This window comes from Condylura cristata, unplaced genomic scaffold, assembly GCF_000260355.1.
Source record: "Condylura cristata isolate star-nosed mole 26May11 unplaced genomic scaffold, ConCri1.0 scaffold00005, whole genome shotgun sequence".
Lineage (NCBI taxonomy): Eukaryota > Metazoa > Chordata > Mammalia > Eulipotyphla > Talpidae > Condylura > Condylura cristata.
The window spans coordinates 29654273-29682018 of NW_004567106.1; the positions used below are offsets into that span (position 1 = coordinate 29654273).

The window sequence follows — 27746 nt, forward strand, 5'->3', positions numbered from 1 at the left end:
GCGGGCGCGGCGGACCAGGATGGATTTCCAGCAGCTGGCTGACGTTGCGGAGAAATGGTGCTCCAACACGCCCTTCGAGCTCATCGCCACCGAGGAGACAGAGCGCAGGATGGATTTCTACGCCGACCCCGGCGTTTCCTTCTACGTGCTGTGTCCGGACAACGGCTGCGGGGACAATTTTGTGAGTGCCTAGGGGAGGGACCGCTGCAGCGCACGGGAGTGTGAATGTGCGGCCGTTTCTCTGCACCCGAGCTCCCACAAGCTGGGAAGGCTGTGGGGCGCGAGGTTGGGGGTGGGGGGCGTAACCCGCTGCTCGGACCTCTGCCAGGGAAGTACCCCCGCCCGGAGTGGCGGTATCTGCGCTCTGGGTGGGACCGGGTGAGCGGCAGGCAGGGGGCCTCTTAGGATGCTAGGAGCTGGGCTGCAGCTGGTGCGCGGTGCTCGGCTTGGAGCATCTCCTGGGGTGTTTCCGCGTGGTACCAGTTCGGGCCGGGGTAAGTGACCCTTTCCCGGGTCCTGAATCCGGAACCTGGAGCTTCCCACACCCAGGCGTCCCGTCCGATCGAGGAATCCCATTCCCTTCCCAAAGCACGGACAACTCCTTGAGTTGTCCCCGCCCGAAAGAACCTCCGCCCCCAGCGTTATTCCCTGTGCCGCCTGTTTGGACACAAAGCCTCTGTCCATACTAGCGACACCCCATCTCTGGACCTTCTTTGCGGAATCACACCCCGCATTTTGAAAATGAACGCACGCGCGTGCGCGCGCGCACACACGTATACACACACACACAATCACACAGGCACGCCTATCCCCCTTTTCTCCGGTGCTTCCATTGCTCCTCTGTGAGCAGCGAAAAGGGTCTGTGGGGCCCAGGAGGGTTCTGTCCGGCCGAGGTAGTGGCTGCAGCCCTGCCAAAGCCCATAGATTCTTCCAGATGGGGGGGGGGGACACCCCCTTCCCCAAACACACACCCAAACCAAACCACCCCACCCTACCCCATGCCCAGCTTTCCGAGTACCCAGACCTGGAACTGCGGGGTCCAAATCTTCGACTTTGCGTCCTACGCCCGCTTGGGATCTTGGAGCTAGCAATTTAGGAAAGAGGTGTGGGGGGGCAGGGGAGTAGTGATGGGAGGTGTGGATCGCGCTCTGTGAACTGTTTGTAAGAACGGGGAAAATATAATGGTCCCCAATGTAAGATGGAGGCGACTGTGAGCTCGGGTTACTGTGTGGTCGCTGGCTAGAGCCTGGAGCTGGCGCTGCCACCATCCCTGCGGACTGAGGTGGGGCGGCACCCATGCGCCACTTGGCGCTGGCTCCTCAGGTGGGGATGAGGCAAAGCTGGGTTCACTCCCACCATGTGCGCCCCTGCCACCCACTGGAAGTTCGAAAGGACGGAAGGACTGCAAGATCGCCTTTCTTAGCCCAGGAGAGGTGAAATCTTGTGAATGACTTGTCCCTCCCATCAGTTCCACTCCATCCCAAAGAGGACAAGAACCTTCCTGGGTCCCATCCATTCACTCTTTAGAACACAGATGACCTTGACAGCCAAATCTGAGTTCTGGCTGTGAGAGTGATCAAGTCCCTTCCCCATTACTCAGTTTACACATCCCTTAAATGGGTACAATACCAACACTAACCTCTGTGGGGGTAAAAGCACCTAACAGGCCCTGTCCCAGCAAGGACTCCAGAGGTTTCCCAGAGCTTAGAACTTGTCTTTAAAGAAAAAAATCTCCGCTTTGTACCTCTAGGGTTAATCAGAATGTTTCCCTTTGCAGGTATTTAATGGGGAACAAGTAAGCTATAAATATATGTAAGGACACTGTTAACCGTAGTTAAAATAAGTAAATTAGTGTTATTCATTAATAGAAGGAGTGGAGGTTCATTAAAAAGGGATTTGCTCCTTTGTACAAATGTGAGAAGGCCCCAGGGATATAGTGTAAAGGACCTGCTAATGGTAAGATCTTAGAGTCTGATTAGAAGTCTCTTCTCACCCTCACTTCCTTGGGCTGTCCTTGTCCTTTCTTCCTCTTTACTGTGTGAAGCAGTGCAAGAAGAGCCCAGTTTTGAATTTTATGGGGGAGATTCCACATAGCCTGCCTGCTGGAACTGCCAGAGAGCTGCCCAGGGAAAGTATTCTAAGAAGTAGGTGGATGAAATTGCAGAGCTATTCTCTGGCCTTGAATATATAGATCAGATCATCATTCGGAAAGATTATTTATACTGGGACTTTTTCAAATCCACCATATTTTAAATGTTTTCCCACCTGTGTGAGTAAAAAGCTTGAGAAGTGTTCATTTACTGATGTAAAATAAGTAAGGAAGATAGATGAAACAGTAGTTTCTTGGGTATAACTGGAATGTGCTCAAGGTTTCTGGACACTGGAATGGGCACGATACAGCCATCATTTTTTTTTTTTTAAGCTTAAACCTCCCTTTAAAGCTATTCCAGGTTGTGAAGTTACTATTTGCCTCTAGTTCTAAGAACTGAACCATGAAGTAAGTATCCTACCTCTGTTCATTTCCTTTTCCTAGGAAGATCTGTTAAGTGTTACAAGAGATTTGACATGAACAAAGTTCCTACAATCTGCAGGATTTGTTAACAATATTTACTGTTTCTCAATTTACAAAGTATTTTCACATTATTCATTCAACAAACGTGTTAAGGGCTTGCTCTGCAGCAGGCCAGAGCTATCTACAATACAAGTAGGGTATCTTTGCTTCTATTCCACTCATCTAAGAGGTACTATAGAATGGTGGTTAGGAATACAGACTTTGGGGTCAGGCTACTTGGGTTTGCCCCATGTTGCTCCCCATGTGTATTTGCGGGGACGGAAGTTAGTTAATCCCTCTTCACATGATTTTGATGTTGGAAATAATAGTAGTACCTCCCTAGCAGGCATATTTGAGAACAGAACCTAAAAATGGGATGATGATGTTAGAGGCTCTCTGGCAGGCTTGTTTGAGAACAGTGCCTAACTGTACTGTGTCCAGTAGGTGTTAATCTGTCTTATTATCACTGTGTCATTGCTATCCATCTAATTCAAGTCAGCAATCTAAGAGATTTCCTTAGCACCACTCTATTTCCTGCATCCAGTCCATCAAAATTCTGTCAATGCTATCTCTAAAATAGATGCCATACCAACTATTTTTCCACCCCCATGCTATCACAGTAGGTAAAGCCATGTCATTTTTCCTCTTTCTTTCTGCCTTGTCTTTTGCTATGACCCCTGTTTCCATCCCAAACCAGTCTGCATGTAGCAGTTACTCTGGATCTATTTAAAATACCCAGGTCATATCTCTGTCACACCCCATCTTTCCCAAATTGACTTCCTACCACCTGTTATAGCAAAACTAAGCTCTGACTTCACATCTTCACAAGATCTCCTGCCTCCTTTCTGACCTCATCCTAGACCATTGTTCCACTTTGTTCACTGTCTTCCAGCCCTTGCTCTTCGGATGAGGCCCTTTCTGGTCTTTGGATATGCCAAGCTCATCCCTGCCTCACAGTCTTTTTGCATGTGTTATCCCTTTGCCAAAAATTCTTCTCCCAAGTGTTTGCACACTAGCTTCTTTATGCCAGTCAGGCCAAAGAGACACCTTATTTCACCTCCCTTTTATTCTTATTATGGCACTCTTTAGTTCCTGATGATCCCATGTTTATTTTCTACCTTCTCCACCAGACTATAAGCTCTGTGAGAGCAGAGACCTTGTCTTATTCTCTCTAAGTGTCCCAGCACTTGGAACAGCATCAGACTTGTGATCCATGCTCTTTCCATGGTGGTGAGAATGGATGAGTGGCAGCCTAGTGTAGAGGATATTAAATCTCAAGAAAGACAACTTATAGGAACAATAATAGTACTTGTAACAGCTACCACTATGTACAACTTATTATGTCTCAGACACGGTTTTGAGCATTTTGCATATTTAATCTTAGTAATCTCATAAGGTACTCTCTATAATTACGGAAGAAAACTGAAGCAGAGTGAGGTTTACTTTTATCTACAGCTAATGAATAAGAGGAGCAATCTAACTGTCGCCCAAGCTGAACTCAGCCTCACAGGAATGACAACAAGGGTCTGAGTTCAGACTGTGAGACTCACAAATTCTGAGAGGTGGGTGTTGCTCTCTCCATTTTTATAGGCAAGGAATAGAGGCTAGTGAATTTAAGGGACTCCTCTAGGACTGTTTCACGAAGAAGTTCCAGAACCAGGACTTGAACCCAAGCGGAGGGAGCTGCCATTTCTGTCACGTGAAATGTGCTAGGGGCAGGATCCTGGCTGTAGCCTCAGAAGTCTAGGAGCAAGCGCTTTCTATTTTCCTTTTGCTTTGCAGCTCCTCGGTGCCTTATGCACTCTTTCCCCTCCACACATCACAGGCCATGCTGTCCACACTGTATTTTCCCAAGCTGCTGCCTTCATTCAGGTCCCCTTATGCAGCCCACAAGGTCAAGTCCTGGGATAAAATGAAGCTGCTAAGATTCTGTCTGTGCTGCAAGTGCAGGATCGGGACAGGGAACTGGAACTCGCCTCTCTGTCTACTAGGAAGGTCCGGATTAGTGGGGTATTGGCAGCCGCTAAAGTGCCAGAGACTGAGGGGTACCTAGCAGAGCAGGTGGCAGCACCAGGTCTTGCCCTCCTTGTCCTGGGGCAGGAGAAAGAAGCTCTAAACAAAGGGTTCCACACTGCCCTTCTCTGGTGCCTGGGCACTAGTGACCCCAGGAGGGGAAAGGAAGGACTCCTTTATTGTTCTACCTTTTCTGCCAGCTCTCAAAAACCTCTTTAGATCTAAAATTTTTTATAGTTTAAACCTCATACAAAAAGATAGCAGCACATTAAATAAAAATATTTTACTTATAGAAGACTCTGTTCATGTCTGCCAGTGTGTCTGTATCTCACCCCCATTTTCAAGGGAGGTGTATCTCTTAAGTATGTGATCAAACACTCTTACCAGTTTGTAGAAAGCAAAATATAACTTGTTTAAATGAGATGCATCATTTCAATATTGTGCCCACATGAAAGCACTTTCTTATCTAATTAAAACACTATCTGTTTCCTCTTTGGTTAAATGGTGTTAATCATACAAATGCTACGTTATCATTATGGGCATTAAATGAAGAATACTCATGGACTGTAAAGCTTCCCAGAATGGCTGTGCATTATTCACCTATTAATAGAGTGATTATTTCAGAGAAAAAAAACAGGCCCTTTTTATGTTGACAGAATGGTAATCCTGAGGAGCATAAAAGTAAGTTAACATGAATTCAGTAGATGAGAATAAGCATTTATTGGGCACCTATAGGGAAAAAGCGGCATACAGTCGTCTCCTGTCAGTCAGCACCTGTGAGTATTACTGTTTCTGTGACTTACAGGTGCTGAGCTGGGGCTCAGATGGCAGACATGCATGTCTCTGATGACATCCTGCCTTGGTGCTTGCTCCCCATGTGACCACAGGCAACTAGCTTCACCTCTCTGAATCCACTTTCTTTGCTGGGGTGAAGTAGATCAGTGGCTGATAGAAATCTCAGGTCAGAGGTCTGTCCAGTCATGCTCTTCCCATTGTGGACAGAAATCCAAGGGGCAGCAGAAAAGGGCTTGTAGCTTTCATCCTCTACAGTAGGATGTCAGTTTAGGATTAAATTGCACCAACTTGAAGTGGACTTCCCTGCTACTGAAGACAGCCAAAAACTGACTACCGCAGTGAGAGTGAGGCCCTGGAATCAGATAACTGAGTTCAAGGTGTGTCCTTAACTCTCTGTCACCCCTATCCTGCTGAAGCACCAGCCAGTCAAGCACCATTTCCACTGCTGTTAGAACTCTAGGAGCAGAGAGTGCTCGAAAAATCCTTGCAGGATTGAAATACCTTAGTGATCTCATACCATTTTGGTTAGGCTCAGTGTTCTTTACACTACAGCAAACAGAAAGCACTCTTGTCCTATTTGCAGATGGTGTGGTAGTACTATCTTAAGGTTGGCCGGCTTTGATAATAATAGAACAGAAGGAAGGGAAACAGATGGCATGTTCTAAAATCAAAGTTTCCTCTGAGATCTTCAGCTCCTAACAGACAAAAATCTCTGGGAAGGAGCAGGCTGCTCGTGGCAGAGACAGCAGGGTCATTCTGCAGCCCAGACTGTCCGGCACTTGGCGGTGACTTGAGTCAGTAATGACATGACATTTTTTAAAGCGCTCCCTCACCCCAGATGCATAGTCAAACACATCGTCAAAGTTCTGGTCAGCCTGTGGTTCTCAAAGTGTGGCCTCAGAACCTTCTGGAAGAGAGTCTGCAGGGAGCTAGTTGGAATGCACATTCTGAGCCTCTCCTCGCGTGGAAACGCTGAGGATGGGGCCCAGCAACTGTTTTTATTTAAGCTGCCAGGTAAATGTGATGCATTCTGGAACTTGAGGACCGCTTTCTTCCCTTTCTTTGTGAAGGCTGTCCTTGGCATTTCTCCTATTAAAACAGGCGAGGGCTGTGATCTGGTTTAACCCTACCCTATTGGGAAGTTGTTACATTCTGTACCTAGATTTATATTTGCCAGGCAGCTACATTGTTCACAACCAGAGGTTCTCCGATCTCTGCTATACTTTATTCATGGCCCAAGTGGGTATTTGGTTACACATGCTTAAAATATTTTCCAAGTTGAAGTCATCGAGCATGCCCTGTGGGGCAAATGCTTCGGGTCTTCAGTCCCCATCGGGTCTTTGTATAAGAAAAGACCCCAGATCCTGCTTTCAGGAGAATCCATGCTGCTACCAGGTGTTCTCTGGACCCTACCCTGGTTTGGGAACAAGCCCACTAATTTTCCTGTGAGATAACCATACTGCCCTCCCCACATCGTAGCTTTATGTATGGGCCCTGCTTCTGGGCACTGAGTGTGGGTATTCTTCATAGAACATCTGAAACCCACCCCAGCCAGTGGCCAGATCCTCACACTTCACATTGTCTGTGCTAATCTCATTTGGTTTTATCTTATTTTCCTTCTATTGTTTACCCTTTGTTCTTATTTTACAACTACAGATTTCTTTTTTATTTCATCTCATATGCTATAGGCCTCTGCTAACTGCCTTGATTAATTTTGGAAGGACGTTTCAACAAATAAATCTGAATACTTATTATGAGAAACAATGGAGGTGGAACAATTAGCATTTAATAACGGATACCTCTTAAGTGGCCTTGTGCACCTGGGTCTGTCTGATTCCAAACCCCATGCTCCCTTATGTTGTCACATGGGCAGGGATTCAGCTAAAAGTGTTGTTTTGAACCCACAGAAACAATTAGACCAGGAATCCAGGGTGAGTTGATCAGCCAAATGAAAGAAATTTAGGCAGACTGGACAGAATGCCATTATTGGGCATTAGGTCTTTCTTCTACAAGATATATTCATAAATCAACCACAGCGAAAGTGGAGTAATGAAGTCTTCTCAGGAGGCTAGAGAGGCCCTGGAAACACTTGGCTGAGGAAGCTGTCTGACTGCCAAGCAGTAGGGGTACACTCCAGTTCTGTCACTGTGTCAGTGATACATTTTCCCATTCACTTTGTCATCTAAAGCCCAAATGCACTTTTAAAAAAGGCAGATACACAACTTTTTCATAGGGCTACCTACTTCTGCATGAGTTGACCTGTAAACACAATAGTTTAGAAGGTGGGTTCAATTATACTCAGTTTCTTTTCTATCTCAGGGTTCTATACTCACACATCTAATCAACTTTGGATGGTGAGTCCAGCTCTGAGGGACTTGATCATCTGTGGGTTGGGGAGAGGAGGCTAAATTTAATACCCCCACTCCCACCCCATGAATACCAAGGGATGACCATAGCAAAATTGAGGCGGGGAGAGCCAAAAGCTATACTCAAATTTTAGCTCCAACTCTATCCCATGCTGTCCAAGGGTCAACTGTGTAATCCAACATTTGGACGGTATTCTCCATGAAGTCACACTGGGTGTTTGATTTGCTCAGCCTATGACCTTAGCCTTGGGGATGGTGGAAAACCAGATCCCTCAGACCCCAACCTCCTGTGGACGCAAAAGGAAAAGAGGCTACTTATGTTCACTGATTGTTGCACATCCATGTGTGTCAGCCATACACTTAACTAAACTTCCTACTTTCTGTTTAACCTTCACACCAAGTCTAGGAAAGACAGGCTTAACGCTTTCTGTGGTGTGTTCCTAGATGTTAACATTATCTGTAACTTGATCATTTGAAATACACTGGAACTTTAAAAAAATTGAGTTTGAAAGTGGGTACTGAGCAGAACTTTATTAAAGTGGGACTTTATTGTTCTGATTAAAAATCAAATATGAGGGGCCTCCCTGGTGGCACGGCGGGTAAAGCACAGCACTAAGAAACGAAAGCCACTTCTGCATGAGTTCAATTCCCGCCTGCCCCGGAAGTGACAACATGGCACGGCAAACCTTTCCTGACCCAACCACTGCTCCCCTCAGCAGTGTACCTTGACGATCTGCCTGTTCTGCTCCCCACTCTGTCTCTGGTGAATCCTTTCACCCCCCTGCACCTCTGGCCTGTACCCCTGTTCTGAATGCACAAATAAATAAATTTTTAAAAAAAATCAAATATGATAATGGATATAAAAGTACTTTGTTCTATTACATGTTTGTCCAGTCTGAGAGGCTTTTACATAAATGGCACTTCAGCAGCTCAGCCACCTTAAAAGTTTCTAATTAATGGGGAATCATGCTTGAGCTATTCTCTAAGTTAAAGAATCTAGAAGTTATCTTTATTGGGTCCATGCAGAGGCTGCCCTAGAAGTCAGTTGCCTAGGAGCAGCATGTGTGAGAAATGGACCTTTGTGAAACAGATAATTGAGGCATAAAGATGGCACATTAGCACCCTCTTAGTCTCTTCTGGGTGAGCAGTATTTTCAGTTAATAGACTAATTCCTGGAAGTTCTGCAGTGACAATGACAGAAGCAAAATTTGCTTATTGAATGACAGGCATACCGCTTCTGGGCGCGATACTCTAATCACTGTAGAAGGAGGCAAGTGTGCTTGCCAGGAGCTACCCCCCACATAAATCTCTACCCTCCACATAGACCTGTCCCCTGCTGCCTAGGCCAGCTTCCTGCTCTAATCTGCCAAGTGCTTTCTTTTTTCCCTGGTCCCAACAGTTCTCACTATTGTGGAACTGTCACTCGTCAGCCCCTTGAACAGCAAATCTAGACAGATACCCTGATGCTCTCTCCCTGTAGCTCAGTGCCCTTCCCATGCTCACAAATGCAGAGCAGCGGACTTCTGCACATATCTCAAACCTGTTTCACAGGCTTATTCTGGATTTATGGTAGAGACTTGCCTAGTCTCAAAGATGTGCTAAAATAGATATCTTCACATGGAAAAAAAAAAAAAAACCCAAAACCTAAAACCCATCTCTTCTGGGGATGTGTTAACATCGAGGTGTGATATCCTTATAAAGCATTTTAAAGGGAGGTGACCTTGCAGAAAGCCTTGTTTCCCAATGACTTTCTGTGTTCTTGCCTCAGTTCATTTCATCTTGAAGTAAATTTATCATCACCCCACTCACAGGCTAATCTGGGTAAAGAATGGTTTGTTCCAGGTTAGTGGTTACAGGCGATGCTTAATTAATCCTTTAGCCACAGTTGAAGCAAAGTTAAGTCTCATGCAGGCTCTTGGTTTCTCCTTCCTATTATAAAACCTCCTTCCCCCCTGCACCAGAAAGGAACAAGAAATAGGGGTCCCTCTGACCCTTGTACTGTGTGTGAACAGATCTGGTAGGGAATGGAACAGGTGAGAATATGGACCAAGAACATAGGGGTTCTATAGGGTGTGCATTCTCTGATCGCCTTCAGTGCAAACAAATCAGGGATGAACATATGAATTTTACTCTGAAATGGAGGCCTTCAAATTCACATAATTGAAAAAAAAAATCCTGGGCTTTCTGTGCTTCACACTGAGTGTAATACTGTGTGTCTTTGTTTTCTCCTTTTCCTGGCCCGTGGGCACGTAGCACGTGTGGAGTGAGAGCGAGGACTGCCTGCCTTTCTTGCAGCTAGCACAGGATTACATCTCCTCCTGCGGCAAGAAGACGCTCCATGAAGTCTTGGAAAAAGTCTTCAAGTCTTTCCGACCTGTAGGTTCCTGCTTGGCTTCTAAAGACGTCTTGTTTTCTATAGCGATTGTGTTTTGAATAACAGGGATTGTGGGGAAAGTGGGCAAAACCTGGGATGACTAATTGTTTTTCTCTAGTCTGCCCTATTGTGGAGAGATAGCAGCTACTGAAGGGAGGCAGAGGGTGGAAGGGAGGGGCACGGATGTGACACAGCTGCTTGTTGCGGGGATGATGGTTATTTCTAGCATCACTTGAGTTGAGAATCGCTGATAGGGTGGGAAGCACACAGAGCCAGTATGAGACAACTGAATACTCCTGTGCTCACCAGTAGACCTGTTCCAAACCAAAATGTATGGGAGTGTTATGGAGTTCTCTTGTAAAGGGAGCCATATATTTGGCCAAAAGGATGTACCTCCATGTCTGTGGGTACAGGCAATGAGAGATGAGATTGGCATGTCTATTCTTTTCTCTTTTTTATAAACTCTCTTGTAGAGTGCTTGTTTCCTCCTCCTCCCTTAGGAGTGAGGGAGCTGTGTCTGTGGCTAACAGACCAGCTTGTTTTCATTCTTGCCGATAAATGTGTAAAATGAGCATTCACCCTTATTTTGAAGATTACCTATCTTCAGTGGAACTTGTTTTCGAATTTGTATATTTTTTAAATCTAAAAATGGTGTCTGTTTCTCTGCTGAAAATTTCAAACTTGTCATTCATTTCTCTGAGACTCGATGGCCTAACAGGCTGTGTCTGATATTTCAGTAGTTAAAGTTTGTAAATATGTTTTGTTGTCTTTTGTTTGAGCTGATTCTTACTGTGGTATCATGTTTCTTTGTGTGTTAGATTGTCTCTATGTGCTGGCTATTGTATCCGAACATTTAAATACAGGATGGTGCCTTCTGCTTGGGGGTGCTATCAGTTTGAGACCACCTTTGATAATTAAAGGTTTGTGGTCACTGGAATTCTCCAAGTGATAAAAATTCACAGTTGAAGGTCTGATTTCTTCTAGTTCCCTCTTGTCTGGAACTCCTGCTTCGTCCATTCTGATGCTCCAAAAACTTACTGTAGACTAGAAGACTTAGAAACAATGTTTCACCCAGTTCTGGAGCCAGGAAGTATGAGGTCAGGGAGTCTGCAATTTGGTGTCTGGTGAGAGCCCCTGTCCTGGACAGTCATCTTCTCACTATAGTTCACCTGGGAGGAGAAAGAGATAGGAGGTCCTCATTCATTCATTAGGCCGTTATCCTCAGCACCCAGTTGCCTCTCAAAAGCTCTGCCTTTTAATACTGTCACCTCAGGGGTTAGAATTTCAATATATGAATTTGGTTGTAGGGGACACAAATTTTCAGACCATAGCACAGGTATTAGTGTTTTGGGTCTCTGCTTATAGTCAGGATGGCTTTTCAGTCTGATTCTTCGGAAGACCTGAGTTTGACCTTGTTCCCCCTCACTGTTACAGTAGGCCACAAATGCAGTAAAATTTCTAGCTGCTTCCTCTAGGTCAGCTAATACCTTCAGGACAAAAGCAGCTTTTGTGTTAGATTTACTACTGTAGGGCCTAAGTGTTAGTATATTTATAAAGGCAATCTTTTCTTATTTCACTGAGCACTTATAGTTACCATGGAAAGAGTTTGCAATTATTTAATCTACTATTACACAAAATGAAATTCCAGTGACTTTTATCACACTGTCTGATATGTATCATTCATCCAAACAATTCATTTTTTTTTTTTTTGGTTTGTTGATCTTCTAAGCCAGTTTTGTTTATTCAAAGGCGATGTTTGACTTAAAAATACTGTCAGCCCTGCTGCCATTCATTTAATATGTATTTTGCAAGTACCCACTAGGCTTGGCAGTGTTTCCTGCTCTGTTCCTCTTATTTGAGTGAAACAGACAAAAATCTGTGTATGTGTGTGTGTGTAAGTGTGTGTGTGACAAAATAAATCAGTACAGTATATGATGCCTTAGTGGTAAGGAGAAAGGAATAAGCAGGCGTCAGTGTGACCTAAACAGAGTGAGTTGGGGTGGGGGGCTAGTGATAAGTGCAAGGAATTTATGGGCCTTGCAGCTCACAGAAGAACTTGGGCTTTTTCTTTGAGGCTTTGGGGTGCCTCTGGATGGTTTGAACACATAGGAGGATCTGCTTTCACTTTTGGAAGACTCCCTCTTACCACCAAGCTGAGAACGGGCTGTAAGGGGGGAAGGTAGTGTTCTCTTGGAAGCTGTTGCTGTAGCCCCAGAGGCTTGGATCAGGGTAAGCACAGTGGAGGTGGAACACAGGGGTGGGATCTGAAGATTTGCTGTTGGAAGATGGGGGTAGGGGGTGAAAATGTAAGCAGACAAAGATGACACCGGGAGTTCCTGTCTGTGTGCCCCGCATCTCATTTACTGGTGGGGAGGGCTGCAGGAAGAATAGTGGCAGGGAAGACTGTCAGGAGCTCAGTTTGGGACATGTGTCTATTTGAATTGCCTATTAGCCATCCAAGTAGAGATACCAAGTAGGTGACATTTTTAATAATTTGATTTCCCCAAAACTTAACCCAAGAAAAATACTAGCAAATGATAGTCTGCTTGCAGCTAGTTTGCTTGCAGGGATTCTGTTCACTAGCCTGCCGCCCAGCTCTCCTGGTACGACATCAGCTATGGTGGCAAGCAAAATGTCTGCAGAATTGGCTTAATTAGAGAGGTGGGTTTCCTTCAGAACTCACTTTGCTCTTTTTCTTTACCGAGGCTGTGGCTGTATTTTGGGAACCAGACAGTCACATGAAAATGGGGGAGGAGCGGAAATGGCAATCCAAAGACTCCAGATATGTAGCTGGAAGCAGTTGGATTGGATGGGTATTTTCTTTCAAATCAAGCTGCTTTGAGAGACACACAGATTTGATTTAATGTTGGTAGGCGGCCTTAAGTCCTGATCAGGGACTTTGTTCCCATGGTGAGACTTTTACCTGGTCAGAAGTTTTTGTGTGCTGGGTGCCATCTGGTGGGGTCTTTTGTTGTTTTGTTTTCTGTACTGCAGGGAGAGACAGCTGGGAGGCACCTTGGCAGAGCTGGTGAAGGGGTAGTGTTTGTGGGCTTCCGGTTGTTGAATCAGAATGTGCCCCTGGCCCCATGAACCTGAGAATTCCGCTCAGGCAAACTCTCTGGTCATCTCCTCTGAAGACTGTGTTTCTTCCCACAGCTATTTACCTGTTTGAGCTTTGGGTTCAGAAGTAAGACACAGGAAAGAGTTTTACTGCTGTTGTTGAAAGTATTTGTTGAAGAAACAGTACACATCCAAATGCTACAAAGTTATCAAGCAGGTAAATTTGAGCACATAATTTTCCTGAAAATCTGTGGTGAGCTGAGCAGATTATGCAGCTGGTTTTTGTTTACAGTTGGAAAAACTGCAGGACGAATATTTTTGCCTTCATCTTAGAACTGCCCAGACCCTGGCTTTTAATCCTCCTTTTCTCTTGACCACCCGCAACCTCTCTAGAAAGATAACAACCTATCCTTTGACAGCTTTCTGCTGCCTGTGGGGCATCAGTTAAGCAGAGTCTATGAACTTGGCTGAGGCCTGTGCTCTCCTGCCTGAAGGAACCAAGATGGTGCCTGTCTCTGTCTTTTCTCTGGGACCCTTCGTGTGCCTTTAGCTGCTTTCTTTTGTTTATCTTCTTCCCAGTGAAACAATGGCATGACCAAAACCCCTCCCCCCAACCTGCTGTTAGATTTGAAAAGACAAAAAAAAAACTTACTATTTTTTCAACACTACTTTCCTTCTACTTCTTCACTACCTTTCAACAAAGTGTTGATATCATCTGTTATTTGCCAAAGCTCTGTTCTTGCCCTCAAGGGGTTGTCTTCCTGGTAGGGTAGACAGCCAGGAAAACATCCAAGATGGTGCAGTTATTTTGGTCCAGATGTTTGACTAGATATGATGCAGAACAAGTGAAAGAGCCCAAGCTCCCATCCCTGTTCTATTAACTGTCACAATGATTCTTTGGGGGAGTATTATTGAGAAGATATTTGTGAGCATATACTAAGAGGCTGTTTGTAGTCTCCTAACCCAATTATGTGGCATCAGGATACTATAGTATGAGGAACCCAAACTCTGTGAGCGAGCAGGCTGTCTAAATTCAGATCCCAGCTCTATACTATGACTGGCTGTGTTACCGTAGCCAAGTTACTTAACCTCTCTGTTTCTTCATTTGTAAAATTAGGAAACAAAGATAGTTATTTCAGGTTGCTGTGAAGATTAAATGATGCAATTCATGTTGAGTACTTAGTGTAGGGATAAGTGCTGCATAAATGCTGGCATTGATATGGATGGAATGAGGACCCTGGGGAAGATACCCTTGAGAAGCATTTAGTGAACCCTTTTGTGGGACCCTTGAATTTTTGGTGGGAAGAGAAAAACACTCAAATGATTTCAATACACGCTTAACACACAGGTTAGGGCAGGGGATTTTTAAAAGATATTGTTAGGGTAAGTCAGAAGTTCATTAGCAATGGATTTGGCAAAAGAACCATTCATTGAGTAACTCATCCATTTTCATTCACTATGTTAGATGCTAGTGTTCCAAGGATCCCTTTGAAGTATGTGCCCAGAGAGACTTTGGATAACAGGATCATAGGTGATTTTTATTTTCTTCTTTTCCATATTTTATATGATTTTACAAAAAGTTTATAGTCAAAAGCTATGTTTTTTATTTTTATTTATTTGTTTACAAAAAGCTATTTTCTGTGCAATGTATGAGAAGCACCAGGATTATCAGATGTTAGCAGGCTGTGACTTTCTGAGTAGGCCGAACACGAAGAAATGGCAGGAACTGGATATGTTCAGTAGGGACTGGTCAGGAAAGTCGAGAGAGGCCCATCCTAGCCCCTTAGCTTGGAGTTCTTAGGCCTGTACCCTGGCAGGGGAGGTGGCTCAGCCTGCATTGGCCCATGTGGTTCCTATGTCCTGTGGCCTCTGGCAGGCACTCAATCTCACTGTCCCCGTCTTAAAATGGGGTCATACCTGCTTCCCAGTCTCGCGGATCTGTAGGGAACTTGCAAAATCAGACTGAAAACACAGAATTGCCAAAGCCCTGCTGATGTTTGCCTCACTTTCTGGCTGGTGTCTGGTGTTGGGAAATGCTTGCTGGGTGGAAAGCATGACTGGGCGCATCCAGGCAGCCTCACTCCCAGAGTGACCCCCATTCTGCTCCACTCCTGTGGCCTCCTCACTTGTGCCTAGTTTTTTCCTCTTCCTCTGGGATGTCACCTGTAAACAGTGTATGTATGCAAATGGCCGCCCAGCAGGCTGCCCTGGCCCTCTGTGGGCAGATGGGTTTATCTGTGAAGAACAGTCAGTAATGGCATCAGAGACACCCATCAGTGACTGATAAATGTGAAATGGAGAATGATTAGCATCTTACATTTTTCTTGTTTCACTGGCCTTCAGTATGACAGTTGCTGGTCTTCACATGAACTAGCTAATGCTTCTAAACCATGGTGGTCATTTTTTCTCTTCAGTGTTTTAATAGCTTAAATGATGACTGCTAGACTTATTCCTGGTTAAAAATAAACCGTACAGAAGAAAGCCTACCATTTCCTGTTTAGCTTCAAACCTTATCTGTGCCCTGAAATAATCTCTCAGGTTTATTTTCCTAAGTGTGACTCTCTTTCTTGTTGCCACTGTGTCTACCAGGGTCATGGGCACCAGTTGCTGTCAGTTTGTGTGCTGTTTCGATTCATGTTGCTCTGATGACCCTATCTGGACTGGTCCCTGTGTTTTCTTGCTCCCCCTTGGGGCTGCCATGTGACCCCGTGTTTCTTCTCTCAAGAAATAAAAACACCTCTACTGGAAAAACTACCCTCATTCTAGCTAAAGAGCATGAGCAAGAATGATGTCTTCCCATTGTGACTAACAGCAGGGTAGCCAGGGATGAAACCCATAGGAAAAGCTTTCTGTGACCCAGAAAAAGCCGAGGGCTTGTTTCTACTCTAAAGACGATGATCGGCACCTGCAGGAAGAGAAGGAAGCTGCCTGTGAGAAGCGGCCCCATGTGTTGGGTAGTCTGGTCAGAAGCCATCATGCACACATGTGCTGTTTAATAAGATGTTGAATGCTGACAATTTAAGTTGATCATTGCTTTTTTTTTGGCCCTCATTGTGACACATTCAAACCCTTGTCTTCTATGGAAAATGCAGTAGCTCCTAAAAGTAAGAGAGCTCCTACTACTCAGACCCATAGGGTCTTCCAGCTATCCCACCCCATACCTCATTTTTTCTCCAGTATCAAAACGACAGAGTGACCAGGATCCCATCGTGGAGTTCCTGTACCATTAGCATCTTGGGTCACTAAGAGGAGTTGTGTCAAATTCTTCCAATGCTTTAGACTCTCTAGACAGAGTGTAGTTCCTGGCAAAAGGATCCCCATCTAGGAGCTTGTTAGAATTTAGAATTTCAGTTCTACATGTCACCCACTGAATCAGAAGCTGTATTTTAGGGAGATCCCAGCATGAATCCTATGCACAGCAATGTTTGAAAAGTGGTGTCCAGGGACCCTCTGGGGGAGCTTGCCCAGGGCCACAGGGCACTACCTGAAGCGCCACAGCCCTAGCTGAGTGACTGAACTCTCAAAGGCACACATTCCACCTCTCTTTTGTAAAGACAGTCCAGCCTGCTGTGCAGAGTGCCTGCACCTCTAGGGACAGCAGGTGGCACATGCCAAAGGAATGTGGCCTCAATGAGTTTTCACCATTTTCCAAAAGAACTAGCTTGCAAAAAATCAATACTCTCTTGGGTCTGAAGGACTTTAATTCTCAAGGGTTGGCCTCTCTCTCTTTCAAGTACAATCCTGCTTGGATGAGCAAGTCCCAGCCTTCTTAGGAGATCGTAGGTTGTTCACAAGGAACTTTATGGACAGCAAGACCCTTAATGCTCACTGTTGGGCAGAGTGAGCATTAAGAATTATTTCTCGGAAATAACAAAAATAATGAACAACCATATACCAGAGACATTCTGTGGGGGTGGAGTGGGGAATGGGATCAAAAACGGGGGCGGGGGGGAAGGAGGGAAATGCACGGGACTATGGTGGTGGCACAGGGGTGATTTGGTGATGGGAAACCCGCGGGGATTACAATCGAGATGGAAAAAAAATGTGCAAAATGATGTAAAAATAAACTTTGAAAAAAAAGAACAAATAAAAAAAATTTCCTTTATGAAAAAAAAAAAAGAATTATTTCTCGGTCAATATTGAAAAAAACATTTACCAAAATAGAAATGAATAATTATCATGATCAGAAATAATTTCCTTGTCAACAGGAATTTTTTTTTGCTTGTCATCCTTTCCTTTAAAGAAATATGGGTGCGGTAAAAGCAAGGACTCTAGGATTCTTAGCAGTCTCTATGCTTGTTACTGATAGTTCTTCATGACCGTTAAAAATTTGGATCTAGGGGTCCTCCCTGGTGGTGCAGTAGGTTAAAGCACAACACTATGAAGCTGGCCACAGCCACTGCAAATCAAGTTCGATTCCTAGCCCAGGAGCTGACCCACATGACGCGGCAGATGGCTCCTGACCCGCCCACTGCTCCCCTCAGCAATACTCCCTCAATCTGCCTGTTCTGCTTCCCACTCTGTCTCTGGTGAATTCTCTCACCCCATGTACCTCTGGCCTTTACCCCAGTTCTTATAAATAAATAAATCTTTAAAAAAAATTGGATTTAGATGTTAAATTAAACTTACACAGCCTAGATGGCCGTGGAGACAGCAGATTGTTACAGATTGTTACCAGATTGTTACATATCTGTATGATAGCCTTTAGAATACCAGGCAAATTCTAGCTCCAATTGCTTGAATTTGTGCTTCCAAGCTGTACACACTCATAAGTGAGGTTATCAATATTGCATGTGATAGGCCCCTCTTTATCCAAAGTTTTGCTTTCTGTGGTTCAGTTTCCTGTTGCCAACCACAGTCTGAAAATATTGCATGTAAGAAGATATTTTGAAAGCTAGGGAAAGACCAAATTCATCTGAGTCTTATGATAGCATATTGTTGCAATTGCTTTATTTTTTTATTGTTATTAACCTCTAACTATGCCTGATTTATGAATTAGCATAGTATGTACATATAGGAGAAAACACAGTATATAGAGAGTTCTGTAATGTCTGCAGTTTCAGCCATCCACCAGGAGTCTTGGAATATGTAAGGATAAGAGGAAGACTGTGTGTGTTTTTATTTACTCATACAAGATTTGCACTTATGGTAAACCATAAGTGCAGGGGTTAAGAGGATTCACCAGTGACACAGTGGAGAACCGAGCAGGAGGATCCACTGAAATACACTGCTGAAGGGAGCAGCGGACGAGACAGGAGAGGTCTGCTGCACCATGTGGGTCATCTCCCTGGCCAGGGATCGAACTTGTGCTGCAGTGGCTGGTGATAGCTTGATAGTGCTGTGCTCTAACCCCTTGCACCACCAGGGAGGGCCCTATTGTGTTGTATGTTTTGAAAGGTGTATTACCCACTAGCAAACATCGAAACCCCAGCGACGGGAGCAGCGCTGGCAGCTGGAGGGTGTCTCCCCTGCAGCCTAGTGTTCGGGCACCTGAGGTGGACAGCCGGGGTGTGAATCATGTCTCTGCTGCTTCCTAGATAACTCTTGCAGGTTATGCAGCCTCTCTAGGTCTCTTCTGTCAAAGGGGGCTAAGGATAGTAGTTATTCCATAGAGTTGTTATGGGAACCAGAGAAATTCATGTTTGCTGAACCCAGTGTGTAGCGGATAGTAACTGAATCAGTATTGACCGTTATTGCTAAGCCAAAAGTATGACAAAATTGATTGGTTCAGTGGAATGCCTTTCACTCAAATGGGGAGCTGACAGAATTGAACTTTTTTCTCTTACTTCCTGTACACTAATTAATAGTGAGGTGGTCCAAAAGCAAGCACAGCAGAAGAGGGGGAGAGGCAGGTGTTGGGGGGCAGTCTACTGAGACAGGAGTAACTCCACTTGAGTAAATGAACTACTGTGCTTTAAAGTGAAAATCAGGATAATATAGGTAACTAGATGCATTCATGTAGAGCTGTAGAGTTTGCTGGCCATGGCCATATTTTTTGCTTTCATTTAATCTCCAGTTATTCTTTGAGGTAGAATAGGCGTCATGGTTCTCTCTGTACAGAGACTCTGCAGAGGCACTTACTTGGCAGAAATCCAATGAGAGCCTTGGCTTCTAGAGGCCCTTCGCCTTGCCTTTTCCATATAGCTTCTCATTGATGCTGAGCTTAAGTGCCTTAGAAGTTCAGAAGCCTTCTCCTCTGTCCATTCTGTAAGGGCAGAGGATGAGAGACTCTTGAAAGAGCATCCAACCACTTCCCATAAGGAGAAGGGCCTCCTGTGTGGCCAGACCACATATGTGGCTGATGCTCTAGATCTAGAACTTTGTGCTTTGATGTCTCAGGTAAGGCCAGCACTTTTCAGGGTAGGAAGCTAGGAAGAGGAGAGAGAGGACGTAAAGGATGCTGCTAATAGCCTCTTGCTTAACTTGCTGAATCTTTTCCACAAGTAATACTGAGCTGAGGAGAGCAAAAGTATACTACGAAGAATTATAATTGATGGCATGTCACTTTAGGACAAAATGGCAAATATGTAGTTGCATGATGTGGCCATGACCTTTATCCCTGTCAGCCATTGGCTGCATGGCCATTGACCAGGCTCTTTCCCACTGAGCCTCATAGTCTTCCTGAACCCAGGACTCCAGGCAACCCCTACCTGACAGATTTGTTAGGTGAGAGGGAACTTATTGGTTGTTCTTTTTGGAAGATTGATTGATTGATTGATTGATTGATGCTTGCATGCATACAAGAACTGAGGTGTAGGCTAGAAGTACAGGGAGTCAGAGGATTCACCAGAGACAAGAGTGGAGAGCAGAACAGGTAGATTGATGAAATACACTGCTGATGGGGCAGCCAGTAAGCCAGGAGAGGTCTGCTGTGCCATGTGTGTCAGCTCCCTGGCTGGGGATTGAACTCAGTGCTGCAGTGACTGCGGCTAGCTTGATAATACTGAGACTTACCCCCTTGTGCTACCAGGGAGGCCCCTGGTTGTTCATTTTTTAAGGGCACCCCTTCAGTGTAACAAGGAGTTAAATTTATTGTTGAATTAATACATTTCCTTTTGGCATTTAGGTGATTCTGGAGTTCCTGGTAGCAACATTACTTACATTTTACTAGCTATTAAATATTACCACTCATTTGACACTTTCATCTGGCTGTGTTATCAAGCAGCTCTTCAGATAAAAATTGAACACCGAAGTTAGTCATCTGTGTTTGTTGTAACCATCTTTCTCTCTCTTTAGAGACAAATATTATCATTTATTACAGTCACTAAACCTGGAAGAAAGGCAGGATCGGGGAGTGGGGTTTCACCCTTCTCCCAAGCGTGCACTGGTTGTTCCAGCCAATCCGGACAAGCTGAGATAAGCTGTCCGGGCCCCTCCCCACGACGCCAGCAATGCCTTTTTGAGACCACTGCTGCTCTCTGAGCTCTGGGGGACTCAAGGGGCTGCCTACGGTTGCCTGCACATTCCCCTTGGCAGCCACATACATAAAATGACCCCAGGTGTGCAGCAGGTGATTTTGTCTTGCGTGTGTTCACAGGGTTCAGCAAGACCTGCAAGAGTTGCAGTTGGAGATCTTTAGAGGAAAGTCTCTGTTTGGTCAGGACTCTTCTTTCCCAGTGAAGCATTTTGGACGGGAGTGCAAGAAGGGGGAATGGTCAGAGCCAGCCACTAGGGAGCGCATGCAAAAGCAACAGAATGGTGCATATTATTTTAGGATCGCAACTCAGTTTTGGGGTGTAGCGTTTTGGGTCACAGAAAAGTATAGTGAAGGTCCCTGATGGTGATCAAGCACCGGCGGCCACCCTGTGAGAAAGGCTGCTGGCCACCGGCAGAGTATCCATCTCGGGGAGGCACTGTGGGGAAGCAGGGCGTTGGCAGACAAGGCTCAGGAGCACCCAAGGCAAAGGCTGCCTGCCAGCATGAGCGCTTTTTGTTCATTTTGATCAGGCCTTGTGAGTGGCACTCCAAGAGTTTCTAACCAAAGACCAGTCGGTGCTTTGAGGAAATGTTTACTGTGAATTTCCTTGGTGATAATTACACAGCATTCAGAAAGCACAAAAAGATTAAAAAGGGAGAAGTTTACCCATAATTCCACTGTACAAAAAAATACTCTCAGCATTTGGATGTATTTCATAGAAGTCTTCTTTTATGCATATGTGTATAAATTTTAAGGGACTCTGAATCCTAATGAAAATGCAATCTTCATCATGCTTTTTTTACTCTTTGGAGCACATTTTTATAACATTATATTGTTCAAAACTACTATTGTTAGTGGTTACATAGAATTCACCTTACACGTGTGCCCCAATTTAACTATTTATTATTATTATATTATTATTATTATTATTTATTAACTCTTTGTGTGTGTTTTTATAGCTTGATCTGCTATAAATAATAGCAAGGGGGGAATGTGAAAAGGAATAATTCCAGAACTATCCCAGTGGTTCTGCTAGCACCCTGCATGCACGTGTACATGGAGATTGTACCTTTGTGCCGGTGTTGGACTTTAAAGCAGGTAATCATCTGTCTCCCCAATAAAACTCAGGCTTCTGGCCACCGGGCCACCAGGCCGTTGGAGGATTCTTCTTTCCACCTGATAACTTTATAATCGTTGGGGGTAGTTAAACCCCATAGGAAATCTATAGCTGCCACACCAAGTCCTGTTAGGTCTTTAGCATCAGACAGATGCTGCACCGTCTCCCTGCCAGCGGCCTTGGCACTCACAGATGTTTCTTTTCTCTCCACTATAGCTACTGGGACTTCCTGATGCAGATGATGACGCCTTTGAAGAATACAGTGCAGATGTGGAGGAAGAGGAGCCAGAGGCAGACCACCCCCAAATGGGTGTCAGTCAGCAGTAAACGTCTCAAGGCTCCCACCTACGCAGCAAGGGGAGCCCCTGGGTTAGCAAGGTGGGGTCGGTGCTCCTGGGTTAGCATTTTGCATTAGCACTTCAGAGAAACAGGACGCCTAACTCCCAGCATCCAAATTAAAATGACATACCTTTTAACAGCTGCAAAATATCTGGGATGAGCTTTGCTCAGAAATAACTGAATTTTACTCCCGTTTCAGTGGATTTCTATGGAGTTGTGTTGGTAGCCTGTACCATTTTGAATTTAGAGTCCATTTTGTGGCTGACTGTTCTCTCGAGTTTATGTTGGGGAATGAGCATTCGCTTATGTGAATGTAGAGAACTCTGAATGTATTAAGGGTATGTTTTGAGGGAAAGCATGGCAGAGAAGAAATGCAGTCTGCACTTTTTATGTACCTTTAAGTGTCCGTAAGTGGAAGGTTTTGCTTATAAAGCATGAGTTTTAATATCTCGTCATTAAACTGCACAAGTGCAAATCCAAGGGCCGGAGAGGATACTAAATCACTTTAGTTTTAGATGGGGAGAGCAAGAGGCCTTTAAGTGTTCTGCTATTTACCAGGTTACCTGGACGTGTAGCAACTGGTTCATCTTTAGGTATAAATATTTGCATGTTCAATTGTTTGAAAACATGCTAATTCCAAAGCCACTTTTAAAGTCTAGAAAATATAAATGGGGTGAAAGACATAAATTATTGATTTCTTTAAAGTATTTATGAACGGTCCCACATGAAATGAGAAGCATTTACCTTCTCTCTTTGTAATCATATGGCAACTTGTTAAATCATGAAAACATCCAAAATCCAAGTGCCACTTAAACTTTGAAGCCATAGATAAATTTAATAGAAAAATAAACCAGTATGAAATTTTTTAATGTTAAATACTTCTTTCTTAATCTTTTTATTAAAAAAAAGGATCCCACTGTATAATTTACTTAAAAATTTTAATCAAACACTTTGAGGAACCTAATGGCAGTGAATTTTTGAAGTGATATAAAAGTGGGAATCTTTTATGGGTTAGTTTGTTTCAACGAGGAAGTTTTAGTGATTGTAATACTCAAGACAGCTCACAGAAACAACGGCTATAATAACTGGAAATCTTGCTGTCACGATTTAGCCAACAAACACTAATGGAGGAAATCCTTTGCGATGCTAACATGGAATTATTTGAAACATTCATTTTCTTGGACCTGTCCGCCTCTGGTTCTAATTGTTTAGGGTGCGGAATACCTCTTTTACAACACTTGACTAAACATAGCATCTGGAGGAGGCTGTTTGTAACATGCACACACATGCCTGATTAAAAGTCATCCCAGTTTTGAGTTTAAAAAACAAGAGCAGAAGCAGAGGCCATAGAGTTTGTGGGAGTCTTGTATATCTTCCAGGCATGTCGGTGTAAAACTGATTCTCTTAACCTTTTCTGTTTAATCGATTGGTGCTGTGACAGTGGCAGCTGCTCATGGTAAAACAGCGTACTATAGTCTGAAGTCTTGGGGTAAAATAGTATAGTGGTTTCCATCTGTGTTTAAGTACCCACACTTTTTCTTTTTTGAAAAAGACATTAAAGGTTACTTTCAAGTAAAATGAATTTCCTTCTACGTAGCTTGTTAACAAAGCAAAACCTTGGTGTTTCATCCAAGTGGGGTGAGTGAGTTCAGCGCTTTGCTGCCTCGCCTGTGTTGTGATTGGCTGCATACCTGAGTGCAGGTGACCGAGCTGTACTTTCTGTAGAAGTCACCCAGGCTGGGTCACATCTGTTTTCACTCAATAGACAAGAATGACTCCTGCAACTGAAATAAAGAAGCTTGACTAGCTTGTTCCATTCAAAGGTAAACTGGAGCTTTATATGTGGAGGCTTAAAACTGAAATTTACATACATTTGAAAAATAGAATGAACATTAATATATAATACATCTTATCAAAAAAGAGTTCAGATTTTGACCAAATGCATATTGGTGTTACGATGTTAATGTTCTCTCTTTTGAAAATTGAGCTGAGAGAGCCCTTCAGAGGGCTGAAGAGCAACTGGTCTTTGTTCTGCTCAAATAAGTAGGGTGTCACCTAGCTGTGTGTTACTGATTTTCATAGCAGCACCCCAGAAACTTTAGCAAATTGGGTTGTTTTCTCTAAAACTCCCTTTTGTCTCACATCCCCCCAATGCTCATTTACATAGTGCACATGTGTGAACACTCACCCAACCCGCTCTGGGGATTGTTAGAGTCGTGTGTGTGCAGAGCATCTCCTGGTCGGCCAGTGAGACCGCAGCTGTGGTCTTTGTTATGGAAATGGATCCATGACTAGACAATTCCTGACTTTCATAAGCGGAGAGACACACTAACCAGGAGGCAGTGTGGCCCAATGGGAGAAGCACTGAGCCAAGACTTAAGAGAGGGACCTGGCTTCCAGTCTGATTCAGCCAGTGACCGCATGACCATGGACAAACCACTTCACTCGCCACAAACAGGGCGCCTGGTCTTCCAGCTTTAACCACTATCCTTCCATAACTGCCTTATGATATATTGTGTATGAAGAGCAACAATCGAGGAAACTTGCAGGAAAATGGCAAGGAGGTATGTTTGGAATTTTGCCAAGGTGCTATCCTGAAGCTCTTGGCCACAGCAGCACACAAACATGTTTCTGGTGGCCCACGTGTCAGGTCCGCTGGGCCAACACCCAGGGGGCGGCTGACATGCAGGCCTTTAGGAAAAAGGGTAAAATGAAGCCCTAGAAGAGGAGAACATTCTTGTCCCAGGCCCATGCTGTACCTGGGCATAGCTTTTTTGTGTGTGATAGTGAACTGGGGCTTTAGAAACAGATGTTTAATTTAACTGAAAGGGAGTACATTTTGAAGAATAATTGGAAGAGAGTGAAAGACGAGCAAGAGAGTGAAAGACAAGCACTTTTACTCTTTGACCATGTCATCCAGTAGAGAATAAGAGTGAGTGAGAGTGTATGAGTGTGAGTGTGTGTGAACACATGCACGTGCTTAATGACTGCTTAATGTTGGTCACCGTGGGCCAGCTGTGACTTCCCACCTCAACAAGGCAAAACCTTGATCCTGGGTTGAGTGAACTGCAGAGATTTTCTTTTTTATGGCCACCTGGTTACTTTTCTCTGCCTGATCACACGCAGCAGGCTTCAGCACCTTGAAAGTGAATCACAGAGTTAGAGAGGGCAGGAGACCCACACAGTGCCTGCCACCAGCTGATTCAGCTACATTGAGGTGTCCACTCCTGTCCCCAAGCTCATAGTAGCACATAGTTAGTGCTTTCTACCCAGGACTGAAACATAAACAGTCTCTTATTTAGGAATTCTCCTTGTGTTCTGGTGCCAGAATTAGGTTTCCAGTGTACTTAAGTGAACATCTCCTCATCTCAGAGTTACTATTATATTTCACATCTAAGCAGAAGCCATTTTCCTGCACAATTATGTCTCTGAATATCTTTTCTGTTTCTTAAGAGCACAAAGTGTATGGACCTCGGGGAGCTGTGATACTGGAACTCCATCGGATTTATATTTCAGGACTCTGCTATGCATATTCAGATTTACAAAATGGGGAAACTGGAATGAACAGCTTTGACCTCCTGTGATTTGAGAGGCTCATAGGGACAGGCAGGACTTAACCTGGGCTGGGAGGAGAGGAGTGTGGGAGCCCGAGAGGCAGGCCAGGCTCCAGCAGGCGGCAGTCGCTCAGATACAGGGAGACGTCAGGGGCCTGCTTTCCTTAAGGTACTGCATGTGCATTGTGAGGCAAGGCTGGTGTTGGAAATGACTTTGTGGTATTAAAAGAACCCCAGCCATGGAGACAATGGGTGTCTTGCAAGCAAGTCTAGTGGCGGTTTTTTCTTTTCCTGGATGAACCACTCTGAGCCAGAGAAGCCTCTTTCCCAAGTGCCGACAGATCCTGAGGGGCTCCAGTCCCCTGGCAGGCAGAAGGGGACCCAAACTTGATCTGGCCTTTGGCTGCAGAAGAAACCGCAGGTCACAGGTGAGCTGAGGGGCAGAGGGCAGAGCCTCCTTACTCCACCTGGCTCAGGGTTGTAGAAAGAGCACAATTAAAACTCAAGTGGGCCATGGGTTTGTCTCTCTTCCCTTAATTGAGTATTAACTCCAAAGAGATGCCATTGCCAACTGCTTCATCTTTAGATTACCAGTGAAGCCAAAATATTTTAGAATTAAAAAGTAAATTCTTTTCTGTAAAGATCCAATCAGTTACCTTGGTTTTGTTACACCAAGGATGACATGAACGGCTGAAGTCATTTAGATTTTATACAAAATAAGTCTAAAGCTTGCCGGAAAGCCAGTAGCCTCTGGTGTCCATGGCAACGCAGTGTCCATGGTAAGATATCTATAGCTCGTGCCCATTGGGCAAATTGCTCAATAGTATGTGGTCGTTGGTTATTTTTTCAACTTCGGGTTACATAAATAGAGGACCTATGATCATTTTTTTGTTGTTGTTAGAAACCCCAATTAAAGCACTGTAAGGCTGATGGGCACTAGCAGTTAAAAGTGTGTGCCAGGCCACATAAAAACAAACATTTAATTTGCTGAGCAATGTTTTTAGGTTATTCGATTCTGCAGAGAAAGCTGGCAGTCTGTTCTTTGTAAAACTGCCTTTTCCTGTTTTTTTTTCTCTTGTTTTTGTTAAGGTTCCTTTTTTACTAAGTACCTTCTAATATTTAGGCAGATAAAGACAGATACAAATACTCTGTACAGATGTTAGCTCTTTAGAGGGGAAAGTAAATTGTCTATTGTAGGAAAAATCTGAAACTATCTGTGAACCAGTCTTAATTTGTGTACTAGCCATCAAAAAAGCAAGGACCGGGTTTTGTTTTGCTTTTAGGCAAGGAATGTTTCATGCAGGGTGTGGATGCTTTCTTCGCCTTTATATTTCCTTTCAGAGAAATCTCTTGTAAATTACAAAACTGTGAAATGGGTTGCCAAAACTTGTTGCCCTTCCTTAGAAGAGTCCAGCCGTGTAAAACCCTTTTCTCAAACCCTGTCCATATCTGCTCCTTCCTCCCTCCCCTGAGTGAGGATCTCATCCAACAATGTAATTACCATACGCTTGCTATTAAAGAGCCTTCCAAACTTGTTGATCTTTGCCTCTTTCTTACTCTCTAGAACCATGTCTGGTCCTGGAAGATTGACAATGCGGAACAAGGAATAAGGACCATCAGCTGACTTTGTGGTTGTAGGCTTGGGTCTGGAGTTCTGGGGGAGGGAGAAGGGAAAAGGGAGAGAGGGCGGATGAGGTGATTGTCTTATGATCCAAATGTTAATACTTGATGTGTTTTGAGACATGGCCATGTCTGGATGCTGTAGCTGTGATTTTGTAATTTTCCACTCTTCCTTTAAACTAGGACTTTCACTTGATATGTGATATGTGAGGACTTCCATTTTTTTTCCTCTGGTAATCTTATGGCACCAATTAGAATTCTGTAGTCTTTCTATGACAGCACTTCAGCAATTCCCCACTGGCTCCTTCCCCATTATTGTTACTCAGTAAACAATGACATTTAAAGAATAAATCTGTAAGTTGGTGGTCAGTTCATTTTTCCATGAAGAACAAGTTTCTTTCTCCAAGTGACTAGATCTCTATAGATTGTTAAATTCGATTTGAGATTGACGATTGGCACTGCTCAGAGGTGTGTGTGTGACAACTGCATTTATCCTGCTTTGGTTTCAGTGAGGCTGTTGTCAGAGATGGCGCTGAGTGG

General features: G+C 44.3%; 1 protein-coding gene across 1 annotated transcript; it reads left to right on the top strand.

Moving 5' to 3' along the window:
- Nucleotides 1-6: 6 nt before the first annotated feature.
- Nucleotides 7-27123, top strand: MTURN (maturin, neural progenitor differentiation regulator homolog (Xenopus)). The gene is made up of 3 exons (XM_004676820.2): nucleotides 7-181; nucleotides 9979-10101; nucleotides 21910-27123. Exons 1-3 carry the CDS (start codon nucleotides 20-22, stop codon nucleotides 22018-22020), a joined length of 396 nt encoding a protein of 131 aa, XP_004676877.1. The 5' UTR covers nucleotides 7-19; the 3' UTR covers nucleotides 22021-27123.
- Nucleotides 27124-27746: the final 623 nt, after the last annotated feature.

Bases quoted from the DNA above. Each gene is read 5' to 3' on its own strand.
- MTURN (XM_004676820.2), top strand. From the start codon at position 20: ATGGATTTCCAGCAGCTGGCTGACGTTGCGGAGAAATGGTGCTCCAAC. The intron at 182-9,978 runs GTGAGTGCCTAG...GTGGGCACGTAG, and splicing joins ACGGCTGCGGGGACAATTTT to CACGTGTGGAGTGAGAGCGA. The intron at 10,102-21,909 runs GTAGGTTCCTGC...TCTCCACTATAG, and splicing joins TCTTCAAGTCTTTCCGACCT to CTACTGGGACTTCCTGATGC.